Raw genomic sequence first — 22,559 nt, forward strand, 5'->3', positions numbered from 1 at the left:
GTGTGGGATCTTTTCAAAGTAAATATTTCCATTATATGAAGATGAACTTTTAAAGAGATCCTAGACATTTTCTTTCAAGTTTTGGCATTTCAGTTGCCCTGCTGTGTGCTTACTGCGACGTGGCAGGTATTTTCCACTATTTTATGTATATGTGTATATGCATATCTTCCAGTATATTAGAACTTCTTATGACACAAAGTTGGATCATCTATTACATTTAATGTTGAAAGAGTGGAAGATGGAACTGCCGAAGCTGGTGATCTCTGTCCACGGGGGCATCCAGAACTTCAAGATGCCCTCCAAACTCAAAGAGATCTTCAGCCAAGGTTTGGTCAAAGCTGCAGAGACAACGGGAGCATGGATAATAACTGAAGGCATTAATACCGGTAAGGCACATTCCCTGTTTCAGTCTGCTTTTGTTTTTAATTCCTTGTTTTTAACTGTGAATCAGGCAGTATAGCACCTAACCTCTGCTCTGCAGTGCTCCCAGGAGATGTGGTAGCGTGAGAAAGACTGGAAGTGTAGTGACTGGAAAAGAAACGCAGAAGAATCCTAGACCTTTCCTGGAATGTATTTTTACCATTGTTAAAATATGCTATTTTAATGTAACTTTGGGTAAACGTCTGGCAAAGAAAATAGGTTTTCATGAGCTTTGGACTGTGGTGAGGTAGTGTGTTGGGCATAGACGTGAGCTAAACTCACCATGGTCAGGTTCTCAGGAATTGGAAATCAGTGACATGTGCAACAACTGCATTGAGTGTATGGGGCATGAGGAGATAATTAACTACATAACTGGCACTTGTTTCTGCCACTGACTCTTTCATACTTCTTGAAATCTGACATTCAAGAACTTCATTTAGTAGCCCCTGAACCTCTAACCCTACTCTTTTGCATCAGTGTTTATGAACTGTATGCATGTTAGAGAATCATCTGGGGGCTTTGCAAAAATACAGATGCACAAGTTCTACCCCAGATTAATTAGAGTTTTTCAGGGTGAAGCTTCTGAAGGGTATCTAATGTGCAGCCAGGGTTGAGGATTACTGACTTCACAAACTCCTCTCTTACTAATCTGTTACTGATATGTTACAGTTCTGACACCAGTTCTCATGTGTGGGTTCTTTCCCAACACACCACAGTTCTCCTGCACCAGCTGAGTGTCTTACAGTTCAGCTCAATTCTGAATTACTGTCTACCAGGAAATAGCGACGGATTCCACAGGTTAAGGGCTCAGTCCCACAAGACTGTCCCCACTTCAGATGTCAGTCTCAAGTCCAGGGTGTTACCCGTGCTTCTGACTGGCTGGCTATAAATCAGAGGTTCCCACCATCCCCTCCTTGGGTTTGATGAATTTGCTAGAGCAGCTCACAGAATGCAGGAAACCAGTTTACTCACTAGATTACCAGTTTATTATAAAAGGATGTAACTCAGGAACAGGTAGATTGAAGAGATGCATGGGGCAAGGCATGTGGGAAGGGGCACGGAACTTTCATGCCCTCCTCCCATTTCCACGTGTTTACCCACTTGGAAGCTCTCTGAACCCTGTTTCTTTCTTTTTTTTTTTTTTTATGGAGGCCTCATTACATGGGCATGATTGATTAAGTCATTGGCTATTGATAATTGAACTCAATCTCCAGTTCCTCTCCCCTCCCCAATGGTTGAGGGTGAGACTGAAATTTCCTACCCTCTAGTCACGTGGTTGGTTGGTTCCCTTGGCAACCAGCCCCCATCAGTATGTCCAAAAGTTGCCTCATTAACATAACAGAAGGCATCTCTGTCACTCTCACCACTTAGGAAATTCCAAGGTTTTAAGGAGCTCTGTGTCACTAACAGACCAAATATATATTATTATAAGTCACAGTATCACACCTGTGGCTTTCCATCTTCCCTTTACTTCTTCCTCTTTTGATTTGGGATATCCTAGCCAATGTTTCCTATTAAGTTCTGCTTGACCTTTAGGATCTACATTAGATGCCAACATACCCAGGAAGCATTCTCTATCTCAACTCGCTCTTGTTTCTTAATTTCTATAGCGTTTATTGCCTGTAGCACTTGTAGCACGTTTATATTTTGCCTTACAGGTTAGGTTAGGATGAGTCTACCTGATTGTGAGGTAGAGGCTAGGGCCTATACATATGTCTAAGAACTGAGCAACGGGTACTAATGTAATGAATAATTTCTTTTGATTAAAAAGGAATGAAGGAAGCAAGTGATTGAAAAAACAAAATAAAAATAAAACCAAGGGATTCGTCTTGTCACTAATGGGTAACCTGGTAGTTTCTCTGGTACATTTCATTGAGATAATTACTGTTTCACATTCTTAGAAAAAAGCAAAGGTTGCAGAGTTCTAAGTCCAATGTGTAGTACTTACTTTATTTCCAGTAAAAAAAAGAGGGTGGATGGGGAAGTTTTGTAGAGTTAAGAAAAAGGTGAACTTGGGCATGGTTTTTTTCTTTGAATAACTAATTGTGTTACATGCTTTATTTTACTTATTGCTTTTTTAAAAAAAAATATTTTAGATTAGGGCCAGTTAAAGAACACAAATATAATGGTGTGAAGACTATTGAAATAGTTCATATGAACAAAAAAATTGAGAAATGAGGTATACTTGGAGCTTCCTTAAACAATAATCAGGGTCTGACCTGATTCAGCCTCAGCTCCTTAGGTCCTGACTACTCAAGAAGTGGTCCCTGGACCAGCAACATTAGCATCACCTAGGAGCTTGTTGGGAAGGCAGATTATCGGGCTCCTCAGACCGGTGGGATCAGAATCTGCATTTTGATGACATCCCCAGGTGATTCTTATGCACATTTAAATTTGAGAAGCTTTGCTTACCAGCTTCAACCTATGCTTGAGATGCTTCTCAGCTGTAGTTGAACATTATTTGGCATGAATTTTTTACATTTATTTAAATTGAATGCCAGAAGCCTTTAAGAATCTATTGTGTATAAAGCATTTGGATAGATGCTGTGGATGAAAGGTGAGTAAGATATGGACCCCGGGTTTAGTGATGAGGTGGGTGACTGTAACAAACAGAGAGTAAGCAACTAACCAAAAATCGATGCTGAATGGGTCATAGTTGAGATACAAAGGAAGTGTTTGGGAGTAAAAGGAAGAGGAAGAGAAAAACAAATTCCATTTCCAACTGAGGGAACCTGAGAAGAAAGCTTGGTGAAGGATATAGCACTTAATGTTGGCCTTGAGAGAAGGGTAGGAAAAAGCATTCTAGGCAGAGGTGGCAGTTCAGGGCAAGGTACACAGCTGGAGACTAAGGCATGTGTAGAAAGAGGTGATAAGGCTGCTAGCTGGGTGTGCCGTGTGGCAGAGGACAGGGGCAGCAAGGGAGACTGGAGCCAGATTGGGTGCCATGTTATTTGGGCTGAGGTTTTATTCTCTATGTAGCAGAGAGCCCTCAAAGGATTTTGAACAGAAGAATGAATAGGGAATGATATTGTCAGATCTGGTTTTACAGAGAGTCTTAGCAGATAATATGTATTAAGATCACATGTGGGCTGCTGACAAACGATCACCACCACATGCTGGTAACGCGTGCCAAACCTATGGATCTGAATCTCTATTGGTATTGATGTGTGTTCTGTGGTCCAGAGCCCCAATTTTAGAAAATGACTGGGAAAAGTGCAAAAGATGTCTGGAGGAGAGGATTCCAGAGAGAAGGAAGTGATTTAGGTGCTACGCATTAGATGCATGCAATATGCAGGGCTTTGTTGTTTTATTTTCCTGTGCTAATGACACATACAGAGTCAGACTGTACATAGAAAGAGTAAGTGGCGTAATGTAGTGTTTGTGATTAAAAGGCAATTTTTTTAAAATTAATTTTTATTGGAGTAGAGTCACTTTACAATGTTGTGTTGGTTTCTTGCTGTACAGCAAAGTGAATCAGTCATACGTATATTTATATATCCACTCTATTTTAGCTTTCCTTCCCATCTAGGTTGCCACAGAGCATTGAGAAGAGTTCCCTGTGCTATACAGTAGGTTCTCATCAGTTATCTATTTAATACATAGTAGTGTATGTATGTCAGTCCCAATCTCCTAATTCATCCTACCCACCACCTCCCCGCTTGGTAACCATAAGTTTGTTCTCTATGTCTGTGACTCTATTTCTGCTAAAAGGCAGATTAAGCCAATCTCAAAAGGCTACATATTGCATAATTCCAACTATATGACATACTGTAAAAGGCAAAATTGTAGAGATAATAAAAAGATCAGTGGTTATCAAGGATTGGGGGAATGAGGGATGAATAGACAGAGTACAGAGGACTTTTAGGGCAGGGAAACTCTTCTGTATGATGCTTTAATGGTGCATACATGTTATTATACATTTGTCCAAACTCATAGAATGTACAACACCAAGAGTGAACTCTAATGTAATGTAAACTGTGGACTTTGGATGATTATGATGTGTCAGTGTAGGTTCATCAGTTGTACAAATGTTCCACTTTGGTAGGGGATGTTGACAGTGGGGAGGTTGTAAGTGTGTAGGGAAGAAGGTATATGTGAAATCTCTGTACCTTTGGCTCAATTTTGCTGTGAATCTAAAACTGCTCTAAAAAAGTAAAGTCTATTTTCGTTCCTTTTTATGGCTGAGTAATATTCCATTGTATATATGTGCCACGTCTTCTTTATCCATTCAAAATTGGGCCATTTGTAGAGATGTGGATGGATCTAGAGACTGTCATACAGAGTGAAGTAAGTCAGAAAGAGAAAAACAAATATCATATATTAACGCATACACGTGGAACCTAGAAAAATGGTACAGATGAACCAGTTTGCAGGGCAGAAATAGAGACACAGATGTAGAGAACAAACTTATGGACACCAAGGGGGGAAAGCGGTGGGGGGGGGGGTGGTGGTGGTGGGGGTGGTGGTGGTGGTGGTGGTGGGATGAACTGGGTGATTGGGATTGACATGTATACACTGATGTGTATAAAATAGATAACTAATAAGAACCTGCTGTATAAAAAATAATAAAATTAAATTTTTTAAAAAAGTAAAGTCTGTTGAAAAAAGAAAAGTCAGATCCTGGATTGGAATCCAAACTGTACCAACTACCAGCTCTATAACCTTGGGCAAATTATTTAACTTCCTTGTGCCTCAATTTTTGCCTATAAAATAGACTTAAAAAATTCCTACTTAAAGTGTAAATGCGTGTAAAACTTAAAAAAGCACCTGGTGTGTAGTTAAGAGTTCAGTAAGTGTTGGCTATTATTGTTATTATTATTAGTCCCAGAAAGGCAAACACTAATATATTAGTTCTGGAATATTTATGAATATAAAGCTGTTAAATTAATTTGCCTCAATGAAGCAAGGACCTTCAGGATGTTTTACTGGGACAGTCAAGAAGGTTAAAGAAAAAAATACTTAGAACATTCATGATGTCAGGGGTGGGTTTACAGGATGTTCTGGTCAGGCAAGAATAGGGGCAGAACTGAGGTTGTAAGCAGAAATTTCTCAAAGGGAGAGGAGAATTGTTCAGGTAGAAAGGTTAGTGATAGGAGAAGGAGGTGTCAAGAGGGAGTAGAGCAAGTCAAAGTATCAGTAATTAATTCCACTGTGCCAGCAACTTTCCCTGATAATGGTCTTTTGCATATGCTTGTCTACTTGTCTCTTTCCGGCAGTCGCAGTGTTTTGCATGATTTGTGAGTTAAAGTTTGACCTCTAAACTGATTGTTCATAGGTGTGTCCAAACATGTTGGGGATGCCCTGAAAGCCCATTCCTCCCAGTCCTTGAGAAAAATCTGGACAGTTGGAATCCCTCCTTGGGGTGTCATTGAGAACCGGACAGATCTTATTGGAAGAGATGTAAGTAGACAATCCTTTCACAACAGAAGGAGATAAACATGTATCCAGTTGCCAGCTTAGCACTATATCCGGATATCTAGTAGGCATCTTGAATGTAATACACCCCAAATAAACTCCTGACTTCCTGCTGCCTCCCTTACCCTATCTTAGAAAGTGACAATCTTGTCCTGCAGTTCTCAAGCCAAAACCCTGAACTTATCCTGGAATGATCTCCGTCTCGTGCCTCAAACCCGATCCACCAGTAAATTATCATCTTAGCTTCACTTTAAAAATATATCTGGGAGCTTCGCTGGTGGCGCAGTGGTTAAGAATATGCCTGCCAATGCAGGGGACACGGGTTCGAGCCCTAGTCTGGGAGGATCACACATGCCGTGGAGCAACTAAGCCCGTGCGCCACAACTACTGAGCCTGCGCTCTAGAGCCCATGAGCCACAACTACTGAGCCTGTGTGCCACAATTACTGAAGCCTGTGCGCCTAGAGCCCGTGCTCCGCAACAAGAAAAGCCACCACAATGAGAAGCCCGCACACCGCAACGAAGAGTAGCCCTGCTCGCTGCAACTAGAGAAAGCCCATACGCAGCAACGAAGGCCTAACACAGCCAAAAATAAAAATAAATTTATTTAAAAAAATATATATATCTATCTGGAATCTGACCTCTTCTTATTACCTCCACTGTTACTGAGCAGGTTTAAGCCACTATTTTCTGTCACCTGGATGATTGTAATAGCCTTCCCTACTCTCATCCATGTCTCTTATTAAGGTCTGATCCCAACACAGTAGCCAGAATGATTCTAAAGGGACGGACTTGTCTAAGTTTGTTTATAAGACTAATGTATGTTTTTGGTAGGTATCTCAAGTATTACAAAAGGTATGAAGAAGAAAGATAACCACTGTTAATATTTTGGTGTGTATCATTCCAGAATTTTTTTCTATGTGTGCGTACGTATGTATAGTAAAAAAAAGTTTGTGTGTTAAAAAAGTAACAACAGAAACCTATTGTTGTGAATCTGTTTTTCAGCTTAACTATTTAACATAATTAATTCTCTATGTCAGTTAATATAGACATGCTTATGGTTTGTTTTAACTTTCATTTTGGAAAATTTCGAACACATTAAAGAGTAGAGAGATTAGAATAATCATCTCCTTCGTACCCTTCTCCCGGTTTCAACAGTTATGAACCCATAGCCAATTTTGTTTAGTTTAGTCCCTCATCCATTCTCCATCTCCTCCCTCCATTATTTTGAAGCAAATTCCAGACATCAAATAATTTCATTGGTAAATATTTTAGTAGTTATTTCTAAAGTATATGGACAATTAAAAAATATAACCACATTACCATATTCGTACCTAAAAAATTAACAATAATTTCTGAATATCATCAAATATCCAGTCTGTGTTCAAGCTTCTGATTGTCTCAGTTTTTCAGTTGTTTGATTTCATTATCCAAAAAATTCCCCTGCATTGTGATGGGTTGATTTGTCTCTTCATTCACTTAGTTTTTTTCCTTGAGTCGCTTTTGATCTCTGGATTTTCCCACCATCTCCTTTTTTGTTTTCTGTCTGTTTGTTTCAATGTATTTGTTGAAGAAACTGGGTCATTCCTAAAGAGTTTCCCACAGTTTGGATTTTGCAGATTTAAGCTCTTGTAGCAGCATTTAGCCTATTTCTCTGTCTTTTGTCTTTCTTGTAAATTGGTAGTTTGATCCAAAGGTATGATCAGATTCAGGTTCTTTTTGTACAGGTTTATGCCCTAGGAGGAGGTGTGTCTTTCCCTTGTGACATAACATCCTCTCTCTTTTTATGATGTCATTGCCTAGATTTATTATTTCAACAGGGTTGCAAAACTGCTAATATTTAATTATAGTGTTCTTTCTTCATTTACTAGCTTAAATACTCTATAAAGAGAAACATTTTCTCCTCAATTGCTTGGTTTACCTTGTGGTACAGTTGTATGGGAAAGGGTAGAATAAATATTTGATTCTCTTTCTTTATTATTTGCCAGTTTTCAAAGCATTGAGTTGGTTATCTACCATCCCCCAAGGTGAACAGTGAGTTGTTGTTGTTTTTTTTTCTGATTCATGAAGTTAAACATATTTGGTATGTTTTAATCCATTATTCTAATATAGTTATTATTCTTTATCATGCTCATATTGTCCCATTGTGGCCAGTGGAGCCTTTCAAGTTGTCTCCTGAGTCCTTTTAACACAATTCTAGTCATTTATCATTGCTTCCTTGTGTTTTAGTATGAAAAAAATGATCTTGACTCATTATATATAATTTTTGCTCCTAGAGAAATGGCTGGTTGCTTTTAGTGGGAAATAATATTAAGAGACCACATTCTGAGAGCCAAGGGTGCAGTTTTATTTTTCATGCCTGATAAAGTTCTATTGTACTAAAGTACCATAATTTATTTAACCATCCCTCTGTATTGTCCATTTATGTTTTCTATTTTTAACTTTTACAAAAAATGATATTAATGTTGTGATAAGACATATATTTTTGAAACTAGCTGAAAACACTTATTTCCTTAGAAGTTATTCTCAAAGTAGAATGTTTGGACCAGTTGGTATGTAACTTTTAAAATGTGACTAATTGTCTTCCACAAAGGTGGTAACAATTTACATTCCTACCAACAGGGTATGAGGGTGCCCATTTCCCTGTACCATTTCCAGCTTCGGGTATTCTGGCTTTTTTTAAACTTTGCCATTCTGATAGATATAAAATAACACCTAATTTTTCTTATGTATGTTTCTCTGATTACTAGTGAGGTTCAACATCTTTCCATGTGTTTTTTATGCATTTTTAAGCATAGTTTTTATATTTTGAAAGACCTTTTGTATTATAATTCATTCTATTAACATTTTTGTTTGCCATGTGTGCTGCATTTCCCAGATTTTAATTTGTATCATTTATGAACATCTTTCCATGTGTAAAAAATATGTGTTAAATCTATCAATCATTTTCTTTTTGGTTTCTGGCCTCAGTGTCATGCTTAGGGATTATAAAGGTAACTTTTAAATACTAATGTTTGTAACGTTTGTAGTGCTTTTTACATCCATTATTTCTTCTTCTTTTTTTTTAATTTCTTTCTTTTTTTTTTTTTTTTTTTTGGCTGTGTTGGGCCTTCGTTGCTGCACGCGGACTTTCTCTAGTTGTGGCGAGTGGGGCTACTCTTTGTTGCTGTGCATGGGCTTCTCATTGCAGTGGCTTTAGAGCCACACGTGCGGAGCACGGGCTCTAGGTGTGCAGGCTTCAGTAGTTGTGGCTCACGGGCTCTAGAGCGCAGGCTCAGTAGTTGTGGCGCACGGGCTTAGTTGCTCCACGGCATGTGATCTTCCCAGACCAGAGCTTAAACCCGTGTCCCCTGCATTGGCAGGCAGACTCCCAACCACTGCACCACCAGGGAAGCCTCTATTATTTCTTTAAAGCCTCACAGCAACCCTCTGCTATAGGAATTATTATCATCACTTATACATGAGGAAAATAAGCCTGAGAAAGGAAGCAGGTGTTACCCAGAGTTAAAGGTAGAAGGTAGAAGAGCCTAGCCTTAAACTTGGGCCCTTTGACTCCAAACACAGTTGGCCTTCCCTATTTGTGGATTCCGCATCTGAGGAGTCAACTGACAGTGGATCCTAAGGATTCAGCCGACCGCGGATCCAGCGGATACTGAGGGCCGACTATACTGTGCCGTTTTATATAAGGGACTAGAGCATCGTGGATTGTGGTATCCGCGAGTGGCCCTGGAACTAATCCCCCACAGGTACCAATGACTGTACTGTTCTCTCCTCTCTAAAAACAAATGAGAATTGGAGTAGCTTATAGAAGAATCAGCAAATATTAATAAAGATCTGGATATTTTATATTGAATGAATGCATCTCCATTTACTTTTCACTTCATTTGGAATACGAGAAAAAATAATCAGTGTCCCAATATTATTCTGGAATAGGTCTATTAAAAGGCATAGTTTCTGGATAGTGATGCAGTCTGTGTACCAGTGCAGATCCTTGAACTGTTTTTTAATGATCTGAGACAAGGTAAGTACAGAAATTGAAAATAAATATATGGAACCGTTTTTAGCCATGTGACGGTGCTGTGACATCCAAGCATATGGTAAGCGTGCTTATCTTGCTGTGTGTGCGAGTGCTGTTGAACTTGTGAGTCTCATGTCGTACAAGCCGCATACTAGTCATGCGTTAGGGGACTACCTGTCTGTCCATAAAAAAATAAGAAATAAGAAAACTGAAATTGATTCTTCACCGCAGATAGCTTGAGAAGCACTGCTCTTGGTAGCAAGTAGTACTTTTTGACCTGGACAGGAACTCTGTAGTGCATAGACAGGCCTTTGGAGCAGTCGGCCTGGGAAGGATCTCAAGCTCTGGCCGTCTCTTGTCCTCGCTGTCTCGCAGGTGGTGTGCCTGTACCAGACTCTGGGCAACCCCCTCAGCAAACTCACCACACTCAACTGCATGCACTCCCACTTCATCCTGTCCGATGATGGCACTGTGGGCAAGTATGGCAATGAGATGAAGCTCAGGAGGAACCTGGAAAAGTACCTCTCTCTGCAGAAAATACACAGCCGTGAGTACCACAGGGGCTCAACCAACAGGTCCTGGCCGGGGGCCTTGCTGTGGAGCAAAGTGCTCCATTGACATCTGTACAGGGTAGAGAGGTCCAAGCCGGCCCATGCCTTAAGTTAACACCTGTGAACCCTCAGTGAGAAGAAAGCAGGATATGAAATAGTGGGTGACAGAAGAGAGGACGGGATCTTGCGGGACAGCAGAGGGGAGGTGTCAGAGTGGAGACTTAAGCAGAGTCTCTGGGAGTCCTTAGGCTTGGATGGATAGAGGGGAAAAGTAGAGAAAGAATTGATTTGGGAATGTGGATGGCTGAAAAGCCGAGAAGAGACTAGCCTGAGAAGAGCGGGCTGTGAGCCTTGATAGTCAGGGAAGATGACATTTCTAGGTGGGTGTGGCGGCTTCAGTCAGGGAAGGGGTTGAAATCAGGACTTTTAGAAATAGGGACCTTTGAAGGTTTGCTGTGACATGCTGGCAGTGGTGCTTTGGTAGTGCCTAAGGAGGAGGAGTGGGGGGCAAAATCAGTGAGTGTCCTTGGGTGGAGAGGTGGGAATCCTTAAAGGGAGGAAGAGGGCTGGATGCTGCCTGGAGAAATGGAGACTCTGCCTCCAGGGCAGCGGAAGGTGGCCCCTGCCTCTTTTGGTGAGTTAAATCTTCCGCAGACTACTCCTGCCCTTTAAGCGGAGATGCCAGGGAATCGGAAGATTCTCGGGAGGCTCGGTCTTCTTCAAACCTTTGACTTTGGGCTGGAAAATGCTGAACATCCTTTGAGTTTTTGGCCCAGATTCCCTGAAGCAGCAGATGTAGTGAGGTCAGATGGATCAAAGCCCTATTTACTGCCTGTGACCTTGGGCAATGAAATTAACATCGGTCAAATTGTTCTCTTAATACAAGACAGAAGAAACTGTCTACCTGTACCTTTTGTTGTGAGAATTAGAGGAGATAAAATATGTTAGGTGTGCTCAGAATAGTATTGGGTACATAACATATCCTCAACAAATGTGTTTCTTTCTTTCCTTTTATTCTCCTTTGGTACAGGGGGTCGTCTGCTGGTTGGGGTGGGGGTAGAGAGAGGGACTCTGGGAATTGTTGCCAGTCATTTAGAGCTTAGTGTGAATGAAGTTTGGAGGCTTATTTAGGTCAGGAAGGGGGAGAGAGGAGCAGGTATGTGGTCCTCTCCGGGGTGGGGGTGGCTAGTGGAGAGGGACACCCACAGAGGAGCGGAGAAGGAGGGCAGGTCAGAGATTGCCCTGAAGGAGAATCCCTGAAGCGAGGGCCCTGCAGGGCTCTGAAATGCCAGTTACCTGAAATATCCTGTTGCCTTTGATGACCTGGGCTCACCACCTGTGCTCAGGGATTCTGTGCAGCTATGATGTGTGTCCCAGGAGAGCAAAGTCTTTCTTAGTCTTTCTTATTTCCTGCTGATTCTCCATTTGTGAAAACAGCCCTGATGAATGAAAAGAGCCCCGAGCTTGCATATCGCCATATGCCATTCTACATTTCTACTTTCAAAGTCCTTAAAATTTAGGATTTATTGGGAGGGTTTTGCTGTCCATGGAGAGAGAATGTGGAGTCAATTTCAGTGGATTGGTAACATTTATTATTCTCTGGAGAACTGACAGGAAAACAGCAAAAACAATAAACCACTTACACACACGCACACACATACACACACGCATGCATGCACACACACAAGAAAGAAAGAAGGAAGGGAGGAAGGAAGGAAAGAAGAAAGGAAGAATAAAAGAGAGAAAGGAAAGACAAATGAAAACAGACCCCAACAAGCCCAAAATTCTTAGGTATCAAAGCTGATCTTCATACCTCCTGTGCTCACTAGGGAGGCTTTCTGCAATATTTGTGTTTGTCTTTGATGTGGTTATAAATGGATTTACTTGGATGGAATGACAATAATTAAATATTTTCTTGATTTCTTTCATTTCTTTTCAACCGGGCTTCTTGGAGTCCCTGGCAAATCCTTGATGTTCGCAGAAAGCACTTACCAAAAATAAGAAAAAAAAAAAGGATGGCTTCATAAAGTTGCTGTAGGAATCCCTTTGAAATGTGGCCAATGTCAGTTCCTGTTCTGTAAGCCTCTGAGGATGGAAAGAATAGGATCAGCTCTGTATGTCTTCGTAATGCAAGTCTTGGTGGAGAAGAGAGCCCTTTCCTGGGATGCCTATTCTAAGAGCCTTTCATTGGAGCTGTAATGTTGTATTCCTGCCTAAACTGGGAGCCAGGAGTCGAGGCAGCTCCCTCATGAGATTTGTCAGCAAAGAACTTCACGATTTTTTTTAAACAAATTTAATTAGTAGCATCAGTAAGATCCTTTTTGTAGAAAACAATCATAAATATATTTATTTTTGTGAGGATTAGTTATTGCTTTAAAAAAGATGTATCTAACAGAAATTGAATTATTTTCCCCTCTCCTGTAGAATACCCTTACTGATTTCTTTTTCTGATGATAAAAGTGTTACATACTCTCATATTCAGATAAAGAAAGAAAACATAGAAGGAAGAGATAACTTTCTGTAATCTTACTATAAAAAATAACCATTGTTAACTTTTTCACCTGTATGCTTTCAGAAATTTTCTATGTACACACAGAGCAACATTTAAAAATGAACACTGGGATCATATAATATCTTTTGTAGCCTTCCCTCCTCTTCCACTAAACATGGATGTATTTCCATATCAGTAAGCATATCTGAGCACATATTTAATGACTGCATAGTATATCATTATATAGGATATGAGATTCTCTTTAAAAATTGTTTTTTCCATCCGTTTCAATAATTCTATAATTAATGGCATTTTCATCTAAATTTTCTTCTATTACTTTTATGCCTTAATAAACCATCATCACCATTTCATTTAGCTTTTACAGGACAATGTTGTTAAAAGAACCCTATGACTATCAATTGGTGTATCTTACGTCTGATTTTTAGTGATAGGGAGAAAATAATAAGGAAGTGGAGATATGTGGAAAAGGAAAGAAGTATAATGTCAAAGCCATTAAATAGACTGAATGAGATATTTGGGTGCCTGCTAAGAGGCCCACCCTTAACATTTGTGGAGTCAGGACAAAGGTTACACATGGAAACCCACATACTATTTGTTTAAATATTTAAAAGCTTTAAATCAAGCTAACCAGCAAAAATAACAAGAGAATAATGTTCAATCCTTTTACTTTTGTACATGTAGCAGGAAGGCCAGGTTTGAGGTCAGAGTCCTGGATTTTTGGGAGTACTAAGCCAGAACGTGGAGATGAAACAGAACTAGCACCTTGGCCCCTGGCCTACAGGTCACTCTCTGCTTCTCTTCCCACCTTTGGCTCAATCTCACGATGTCCAGGCTTCACACACGTCAACTGGACACCCTAGCCTATATGTCCAAGCTCTATCCACTTCTCTCCTACTCCCCAAAGCTGCCTCTGACTTTGAAAAGTATATTCCTGGGGCAGAGGTTCAAGCAGCCCCTGGAAGCAAGAATTTTGGGGTCCTGGGCAATCTAGTAAGTAGGAGAGGGAGCACAGGCTTTCCTTGGACCTTGACCCTATAGACTCCTCACTGTGAGGGGAAGGACATGGCCAGAGGAGGGCGCTGTAGAACATGGGGCCCAGAGTAAAGTCCAGTGTTGCTCAGGTGTGAGCATGGTGTTTCCTGCCAATTTTCCTTCTCTTGGAAAAAAAAAATTGATTTAAATATATCAATACACATGTCGTGTAAAAATTAAATCAAGTAATAAATCTATAGAGTAAACAGTCAACATTTCCCCAACTCTTCCCCTCTTTTCTTTACTATTAATAATTTGATATATATCCTTCCAGAGTTTTCTGGTTATTTATGTAACATGTTATAGATATGTGCATATGTATATATAAAATATATACCCATATATATGGTTTTAAAATTTTAAATAGGATTTTAAATAGGATCATACTGGGCATATCATTCTGTAACTTTTGTTCACTTAGTATCTTTTTAAAAAGAATGCAATGACTCCATGGTCTTTCCTTTTTTATTGTCTTCCTCACTTTAATAAAGTAATATGTAGTCTTATAAGAAAGCCGAATAGTGAAAAATGGAATAAATTGAAATATAAAAGTCTTTGAGGTTTACCCATCCCATCTTGTTCTTAGAAATAACCACTATTCAAAGTTGATTGAACTGGCAAGTTTGATCATTTTTGGAGATGAGTGATGGATACATTGGGATCCATTATATCATTCTGTTTTCTTTTAGATATGTTTGAAAATTTCCAAGATAAAAAGTTAGTTTCTTGAAGACTACTACTTATTATTATTTTTTAATTACCAAAAGCCTTTAGGTAACTTTTTAACTGGGAGAGGATGCTCTCACCATATTTATGTTACTTTTATTTAAAGTCCAAGCTTCTGGCTTGGCCTTGAACTAAGCAAGCCTGAGTCAAAGAAAGAGAGAATGGCTAGTGCAAGTAACAAATGTATGTGGTAATTGAAAAACTTGTGTCTGGTAATCAGAATTGCTGATGGGGTTCCTTTGTAACAATTTGATATTGTTTGTCATCTGAAATAGGCTCAAGACAAGGAGTGCCTGTGGTGGGGCTGGTGGTGGAAGGTGGTCCCAATGTCATCCTCTCAGTGTGGGAGACTGTGAAAGACAAAGATCCAGTGGTGGTGTGTGAAGGCACAGGCAGGGCTGCCGACCTCCTGGCCTTCACCCACAAACACTTTGCAGATGAAGGGTGAGTTGCTGAGTATTCATTTCTGAAAGTATGCTCTTTATTCTTCCATTTTAGTTCTTTAATTTCTGCTTTCATGTAGGCTGGATATCCTTAGAGGACAGAGACTGGAATTCTCTGGATATCTTAGAGGACAGAGGTTGAGACTGGAATTCATTTTTCAGTGGTTTTTGTATTTATTAAGCAACACCAAAATGCCCTCCAGTGATGCAAGTTGCTATTAGCTTAGCTGAAGAATGGCCGGCCTCTAACAAGGACCTTGAGCCCTGTCTGAGCTTAGGGAAAAAGGATTTCCAGGGGGAGTGAGGGAGGAGACCACTGTGGCCCCAGATCACCTTTAAATTCAATTGCTGTTAGTAAAAATAGCAGAAATTGGGGAAATCAACATCCTGACATTTTTGTCGCATATATTGTTCTTAGTTGAAGTTTTAACTCTTTTTCCTTTTTAAACAAGGAGTTTCAAACAAGTTTCAAACAAGTTGAAATTCTATCTTTATGAGACCTTAGAGATTATTTAGTGGGTTCTCTGTCCATCCCTATACACATTGTGATTCTTCCAATTTCAAAAGCGTGATATTTCTGCCAGGTGAGTAAATACAGTGCGTACAAACTGAAATGTGGACCCCACTCATTTACTTAATAAATATTCATTCACTGCTTATAATTTCTCTCTGACAACTCTTCTCTTAAGTTTCTCTCCCCTTTCAGCCCTGCTTCCACCCCGTACCCGCTTCCTCTTCTATTACACCTCTCTCTTTCGTTTTACAGTGTCAGATTCTTTAAGTATATTATGCCCGTAATTTCTGGAGATTCACAACCCCTTGGAAATCTGTCAGCTCGAGAACCCTGCCCCAAGTGCATTCTTCCCAGGAGCATGGCAGATCAGTCCATTCTCTCTTTCAATTCAGCCTTCTCCTGGTGCTGCTGCTTCGCTTTCCTTCCCATTCATTTATCTCTTGGCAGTACTGTCCATAGAAACCTTCTCCATCACATGGGACAGACGCAGGGATGTTGTACTTGTGCTGATGTTTCTGGCTTGTCCCCTTCTCTGTACTGTGTCAAGTCACGACCATTTCTCTCTCCCAGGACCCTGCGTCCTCAGGTGAAGGAGGAGATCATCTGCATGATTCAGAACACTTTCAACTTTAGTCTTAAACAGTCCAAGCACCTTTTTCAAATTCTGATGGAGTGTATGGTGCACAGGGATTCTGTGAGTATGATGAGTTGATGACTCAACTGACTTAAAAAACGCTAATGTTCAACAATTGTGATATTTATTTTCACAATTTTATTTTTCATTTCTTACTTGATTATATATAGCTCTACAGAACTTGACCTTTAAGTTGAGTAAACGTGACTTCTTGTTTCCTCCCGCCCTCCAACCATATGTCATATTCCTGACCGTACCTGGGAAAAAGCACTTAGATAATATAACAGTATTACAGAAAAGTGATTGAATTTAGTGAAAATCACGTGTAAATATTTCCAGAGGGTAAAGGTACAGCTCCATGTCTTAAATAAACTCAAGTCTGCTGGCTTAGATGACTCTATCACAGTATCCTCAGTATGTCCTATAGGAGATCATTGGGGATGCACTGGACAATGGAAATATGTGAATAAACTCTCAGGTGAAAAATAGAGGCCACGAACTTTGGGCTATGAACATAATACAGATTAAGGAAAAGATTTTGGTGTTTTAGGGTACTTCAATCAAAATTTTTATCAGTGATTTGGATAGTATGTTGCTGACAGTTACATTAAATATGCAGATATGTCATAACATAGTGATCTTTCCAGAATTTGAAGGCTGGACCAAATCATACAAGATTTTGGTAATATTAAAGCACCTTCCCTCAAAAAACCAATTGAACAAGTTCAGTCTAGACTAAGCATGGCTAAACAGATGTGAAAAACCCTTTGGGATTTTGGTTGACCTAGTAACAACGAAAATAACAACCATGTCTGCAATTAACAGTGTGCTTTCAAGTATATTTTTTCATGTGAAATAGCCCCATGAGTGAGTTCAATATGGCAGTGATTGTTTATTTCAGTTTCAGAGATAACGAAGCTGAAGCCTAGAGAATTTAAGTGATTTGCCCAGAGTCATGCAGTTCTGAAATAGTAGAACTAAAACTGGAGCTCAGAGTTGAAATCTTGTGCATGGTCTATTACATTTTATATTCCCCACAATAGTCAGTAGGCTAAGAAAAGGATATATTAAAGGGATCACCCTTATATTTGTCTCCTCCTGTCATCAAGGAGAGTAACCAAGGAGCAGTGTAATAATCAAGAGGGAACTAGAGAAGGCAGCTAAGGGTTTGCATGTTCCAGAAAGGTTCTCAACTCCTGCACAGTTGAGGGTTGATTTTATTCATGCACATGGGGGGTGCTGTTAGATAGAAGGGCTATTAGCATGAATTGTAGAAGAATTCTATCTTTATGAGACCTTAGAGATTATTTAGTGGGTTCCTCTCATCTTGTGGGTGAGGAACCTGAGATGCAGTGGTTTTAAGATATTTACCCAAGACTGAGTTAGTGGCATATCTGGGGCTAGAACTTGGCAATCTTGGCTCTTTTTTGTTGAACAGGTCCCTTTACTATATATTTTCATCTGCAAAGATTGAGATACATTCATTAACAGGAGAAGACCTTTTATAATCATAAATAATGTCCTTATTTGTGTTAAAAAAGAATCAGTCACGTGCCAGAATGCACCGGAGGCTTTGAGGTTGTGGAGGCTTTCTTCACTGTCCATTGTACTTGCTCACTGGGTGCGTTGTAATTGCCTCACTTGTTTTATGACAAATCCTTGAGGATTCATTTCTCGTTAAAAAGCAAACGTCTTAGTTTCTAAAGCTAGGTGAACAGAAGGATCTCATTTCTTTCAAAATGAGGAATGGTTTTCTTTACATGAGGAATTGACACTGAGTTTCTTTCCATTATAGCATGTGAATAGTAAATTAATGCAGTAATGTTCTTTCATGCATGTTTCCTCTAAGATACTTGGAATTTTTCAGTTTTTTTTTTAATCCCCTGAATGTGTACAATTCGCCATTACCCTACTTAAAAGTTTTCTCCCTTATTAGTAAAAAAAAAAAAAAAGAATTTTTTTTAACTCTGTGATTTTTGACATTAATGATGAATGTTTCACTTAATTCATTAGCTCAAGAGCAAATCTTGTGGGTACTTTTGAAAGCATTTCTTTGCTAGTCCCCAAAAAGTATGGCTTTCTGTTTTTCAACTGTTACAGATTACCATTTTTGATGCTGATTCTGAAGAGTCACAGGACCTTGATTTAGCAATCCTAACAGCTCTGCTAAAGGGTGAGTGTCTAAATAAGGTTACAATTGTTCCTCCTTCCCTCTTTTCACATTCTGTGGCACTGTGTGCTTTTTATGTTGATATTATAAACAGAATATGTGATTCCTTTCTTTTACCCTAGGCACAAATTTATCAGCATCAGAACAATTAAATCTGGCAATGGCTTGGGACAGGATGGACATTGCCAAGAAACATATCCTAATTTATGGACAACATTGGAAGGTATAATGAAGATGAAGTTATTTGGAAGACCTGTGTCTTGTGTTGGTTTGTTAGGGAGGGACAAAAGAGAGAATTGGAGGAGAGATAGGTTGCTTTGGGGACGGGTGTGGGAGTAGGGTAGCATCTCTGATGCTGGGTACACACCATCGCTAAGACATTTCTCTCATCTACTTTGCCTCCCTGAAAACATTTTTTCCTCTTGCTCTGCAGCCTAATTGAAGCTGACAAAGGAAGTCGGGGGAAAGACAGATGGAAGGATTTTTAATTTACTTTTTCAATGGGCAGATTTTTATATTGTTATTCAAAACTTAAAGTTTATCTTATTTTTTTGCATTACAGTGTAATGCATGCTCACAATAGGAATGAGTGAAAACAGAGAAAAGCAGGAAGAAGAAATATTACTCATAGTGCTAATGCTAATCACTGTTAACGTTTCATTTTAAAACAATTACAGTTGTGACCAGACCATAGGTCTATTAGTTTAGGGTTGAACTAATTTGTGCACATTGTTTAAAACATCAAATGGTACTAAAAAGCTACCAAAAAGACAGTAGTTCCCTGCCCTGCTTATCACTAGAGCCAAGCACTTTTGACATTTTTGGACTGTTCTGACGTTTATAAATCTCCATATTTCTAAATAATAAGTCATATGGCTGTTTTCTGATTAATTTTAGAGAGCTCTTAACATTTCTGTCTGTGCCCTCCCTGCTGCAATCTGGACTGGTTGCCTGCTATTCCTGGTGCTGAGCTGTCATCCTTCATCATCTTGGAGATTTCCTCCTTTGTTAGAACGCCTGTTTTCTGTATCCCCTGTTTTCCTCTTTCTTGGTTTACTCCTTTATTTGATGATGTGTATCTTGCAGTAACTTCCTGAGAAAGGGAGTATGGGAGATAAAAATTTTGAGGCTTTATATGTTTGGATATATTTTAATTCAAGGTGGAACTAATTTTCCTAGAGAATTTTGAATGCTTAGCTTCCAACACCCAGCAGTACTGTTGAGAAGTAAAAAATCGTTCTCTTTTCTGATCCTTTGTTTATGACCATTTCTTTCTTCTCTGGGAGTTTAAAGAAATCTTCTCTTGTTCCAGTGTTCTGAGATTTCACAATGATGTGTGTCGTTATGAGTCTTTATATCCATTACACTGGGCACTTGCTTTCAACTTGGAAATCATGTGTTTCCTTGCTGGGGAGTTTCCTCCCCTGCTTTCTCTGCTCTCATTCAGGAATTTTATCATTTAAATGTTAGACCTGTGGACTGCTCCTCTAATCTTATCTTTCCCTCTTATCTTCTGTATCTTTTCTTTGGTAGATTTCCTCAAGTTTAATTTTTCACGCCTTGTATGTAGCTTTTTGTTTCTGGTAGCATATTATTAATTCCTGAGAGCAAATTTGTTGTCTTTTTATTTTTTTAATTTTTATTTATTTTCTTTTTGTGGACATATGTTTTTATTTCTCTACAAGTGAATTGCTGGGTCATAGGGAAGGTGTACATGTGCTTTTTTTGTTTTTAATAGATCTTTATTGGAGTATAATTGCTTCTCAATACTGTGTTAGTTTCTGTTGCACAACAAAGTGAACCAGCCATAGGCATATACATGCCCCCATATCCCCTCCCTCTTGAGCCTCCCTCCCACCCTCCCTATCCCACCCCTCTAGGTTATTGCAGAGCTCCGAGCCTATCTCCCTGTGCTACGCTGCTGCTTCCCACCAGCCAACTATTTTACATTCGGTAGTGTATATATGTCGATGCTACTCTCACTTCGCCCCAGCTTCGCCCTCCCACCCCGTGTCCTCAAGTCCATTTTCTATGTCTACCTCTTTATTCCTGCTCTGCAACTAGGTTCATCAGTACCATCGTTTGTTTTTAAATTCCATATATATGCGTTAGCATAAGGTATTTGTTTTTCTTTTTCTGACTTACTTCACTCTGTATGACAGACCCTAGGTCTTAGCATCCTGAATATAATATCTTCTTTTGTTTTTTTGAAGCTATTAATGATAGTTCTTTTGAAGTTTTCTTCTTCCTGTATTGTCTGATTCCTCCTGGTTGACGTTTTTTGGTCTGTTTGTCCTGGACTCTTTGTTTAAATGTGGAGGAAAGAAAGCTCATTAGAAATTCTGAGGCTGTAGATTTGGGCTCCACAGTAGGGTGATCTGGCTGCCCCCATTTGCTGGGGAACCTGAAGTGTTAGCATATTCATATATTTTCTCTTGTATTCATCACAATATCAGAAAGAAATCCTCCAATCTCCTGCTTACAAGGTAAAGCCTTGTTCCTATTGTTACGGAAATCAATAGGGGAAGATGAGTGGGAAGGTCCCAGTGTTAGCAATTTATGCTGCCAGAATTCTGTGGCATAGATTTTGTTTGGTTCTTGACTTTTTTTCCACTTTCTAGGGACTTCCATTTTTTGGCTTTCTGGGAACTGCTAAGTCAATTACCATTTGACCATCTGCTTTTCAACTTCTAAAATGTTTCACTCTTGACCTCCTTGTTCTTGTGGATTCATTTCTTTAAAAAAAAAAACACAAAAAGACAAAAAAACCCTTTACTATAATTTTAGTGGGGTTTTAGGTAGGAGTAAAAGTAGATGAGTGTGTTTAATTTGCCATTATACCCAGAAGTCGGATGTAGTTTAAATGGGAACATGCCAAGTTACCAAAAAACAAAAAAGAAAAAGGAAAAGAAGCAGAAGGAAAAGAAGGAAGGGAAAAAAACCTTGGATTTTTATTAGAATTGCATTAAATTCAAACATTAATTTGGGAAGCATTGAGATCTTTACCACAGTCAATTTTCTCATCCAAGAACACGTTTATTCAGGAGGTCTTTTATGCCTTCAGTTTACCTTTTGTTATTTCTTCACTTAGGTCCTGAACATTTCTTAGTAAGAATGTATTTTATGATTGTTTTGTCTGTATAGTTTTGAGTTCAAATACATGTAATTCTTTAGTTATTTCTACTTTCTTGATTTCTCTATATCTCTTATTTATTTCTGCCCTCTGAAGCCTGGCTCGCTAGAACAAGCAATGTTAGATGCTTTGGTGATGGATCGAGTGGATTTCGTGAAGCTCTTAATAGAATATGGCATGAACCTCCATCGCTTTCTTACCATCTCCCGACTGGAAGAGCTCTATAATACAGTGAGTACTGGAACATTTCATTAGTCACCTCCTTAAGATTTATTTATTAATTAGCTTAACACTTAGCTTAAACTATATCTTGAATGTTCAAGTCTCCTTCAATGTTCATGTACAAAGATAGCTTATAGAGAGACAGACTTTTCAAGCAAAGAAGAAACTTTCTTACCAAATCCATTGTATCCTATAGTCATTTCTGTGTTTCCCATTTTAATTAATTATACAGAATAGAAGCATAAACTAATTTAAGAAAATAGGATAGTAAGACCATAATTAAAGCCAAAGATGTGAATAAGAACAAATTGCTTTTATTGAGTAATGAGAAGCATTTCAACCTAAGGACACTTAAAATTTTGTTCCTGCAATTTTCCTATGTAAACCTTTTATTGAAATGAGACTGGCTTACTCCTTGTAAAGACACCAGTTGCTTAAGCCAAGCACCCTTCTTGAGATGTCCTTCCTTGCCTTTGAATCTTACCCTTTCTTTAAAGCCCTGTTCAAGTCCTATCTTCTTGATTATTCCAAGTCACATATTATAGTGCCCCTATAATACAGATTATTTGCCACTCTTTTGAACATACCTATCTTCATATTGTTGGTTATTTTTAGTGTAAGTCCCACTCTCTTCTATTAGATTGTAAAAATTCTATGAAGAAAGTAATTTTATTCTTCATTGAATCCCTCAGTAGCTTGAATGAACATAGTAAGTGTTCAATAAATATTTGTTGGTAGAATATAATTGTGTGATGAAATCTGTAATTGTG

At 39.0% G+C, this 22,559-nt stretch overlaps 1 protein-coding gene across 2 annotated transcripts in view; it reads left to right on the plus strand.

The window, feature by feature from the left end:
* Nucleotides 1-22,559, plus strand: part of TRPM6 (transient receptor potential cation channel subfamily M member 6) — a gene marked incomplete at its 5' end in the record, with an annotated part of 195,376 nt that overhangs the window by 96,037 nt on the left and 76,780 nt on the right. For both annotated transcript variants that reach the window (XM_082843245.1, XM_082843244.1), the window contains 8 exons: nucleotides 173-386; nucleotides 5,696-5,820; nucleotides 10,228-10,399; nucleotides 14,949-15,117; nucleotides 16,201-16,324; nucleotides 18,365-18,437; nucleotides 18,557-18,657; nucleotides 21,664-21,798. In XM_082843245.1, coding sequence (XP_082699371.1) covers nucleotides 173-386; nucleotides 5,696-5,820; nucleotides 10,228-10,399; nucleotides 14,949-15,117; nucleotides 16,201-16,324; nucleotides 18,365-18,437; nucleotides 18,557-18,657; nucleotides 21,664-21,798 — 1,113 coding nt within the window. The remainder of the gene's footprint in view (nucleotides 1-172; nucleotides 387-5,695; nucleotides 5,821-10,227; nucleotides 10,400-14,948; nucleotides 15,118-16,200; nucleotides 16,325-18,364; nucleotides 18,438-18,556; nucleotides 18,658-21,663; nucleotides 21,799-22,559) is intronic.

This window comes from Leucopleurus acutus, assembly GCF_964270905.1.
Source record: "Leucopleurus acutus genome assembly, chromosome: 7".
In the NCBI taxonomy this organism is placed as follows: Eukaryota; Metazoa; Chordata; class Mammalia; order Artiodactyla; family Delphinidae; genus Leucopleurus; species Leucopleurus acutus.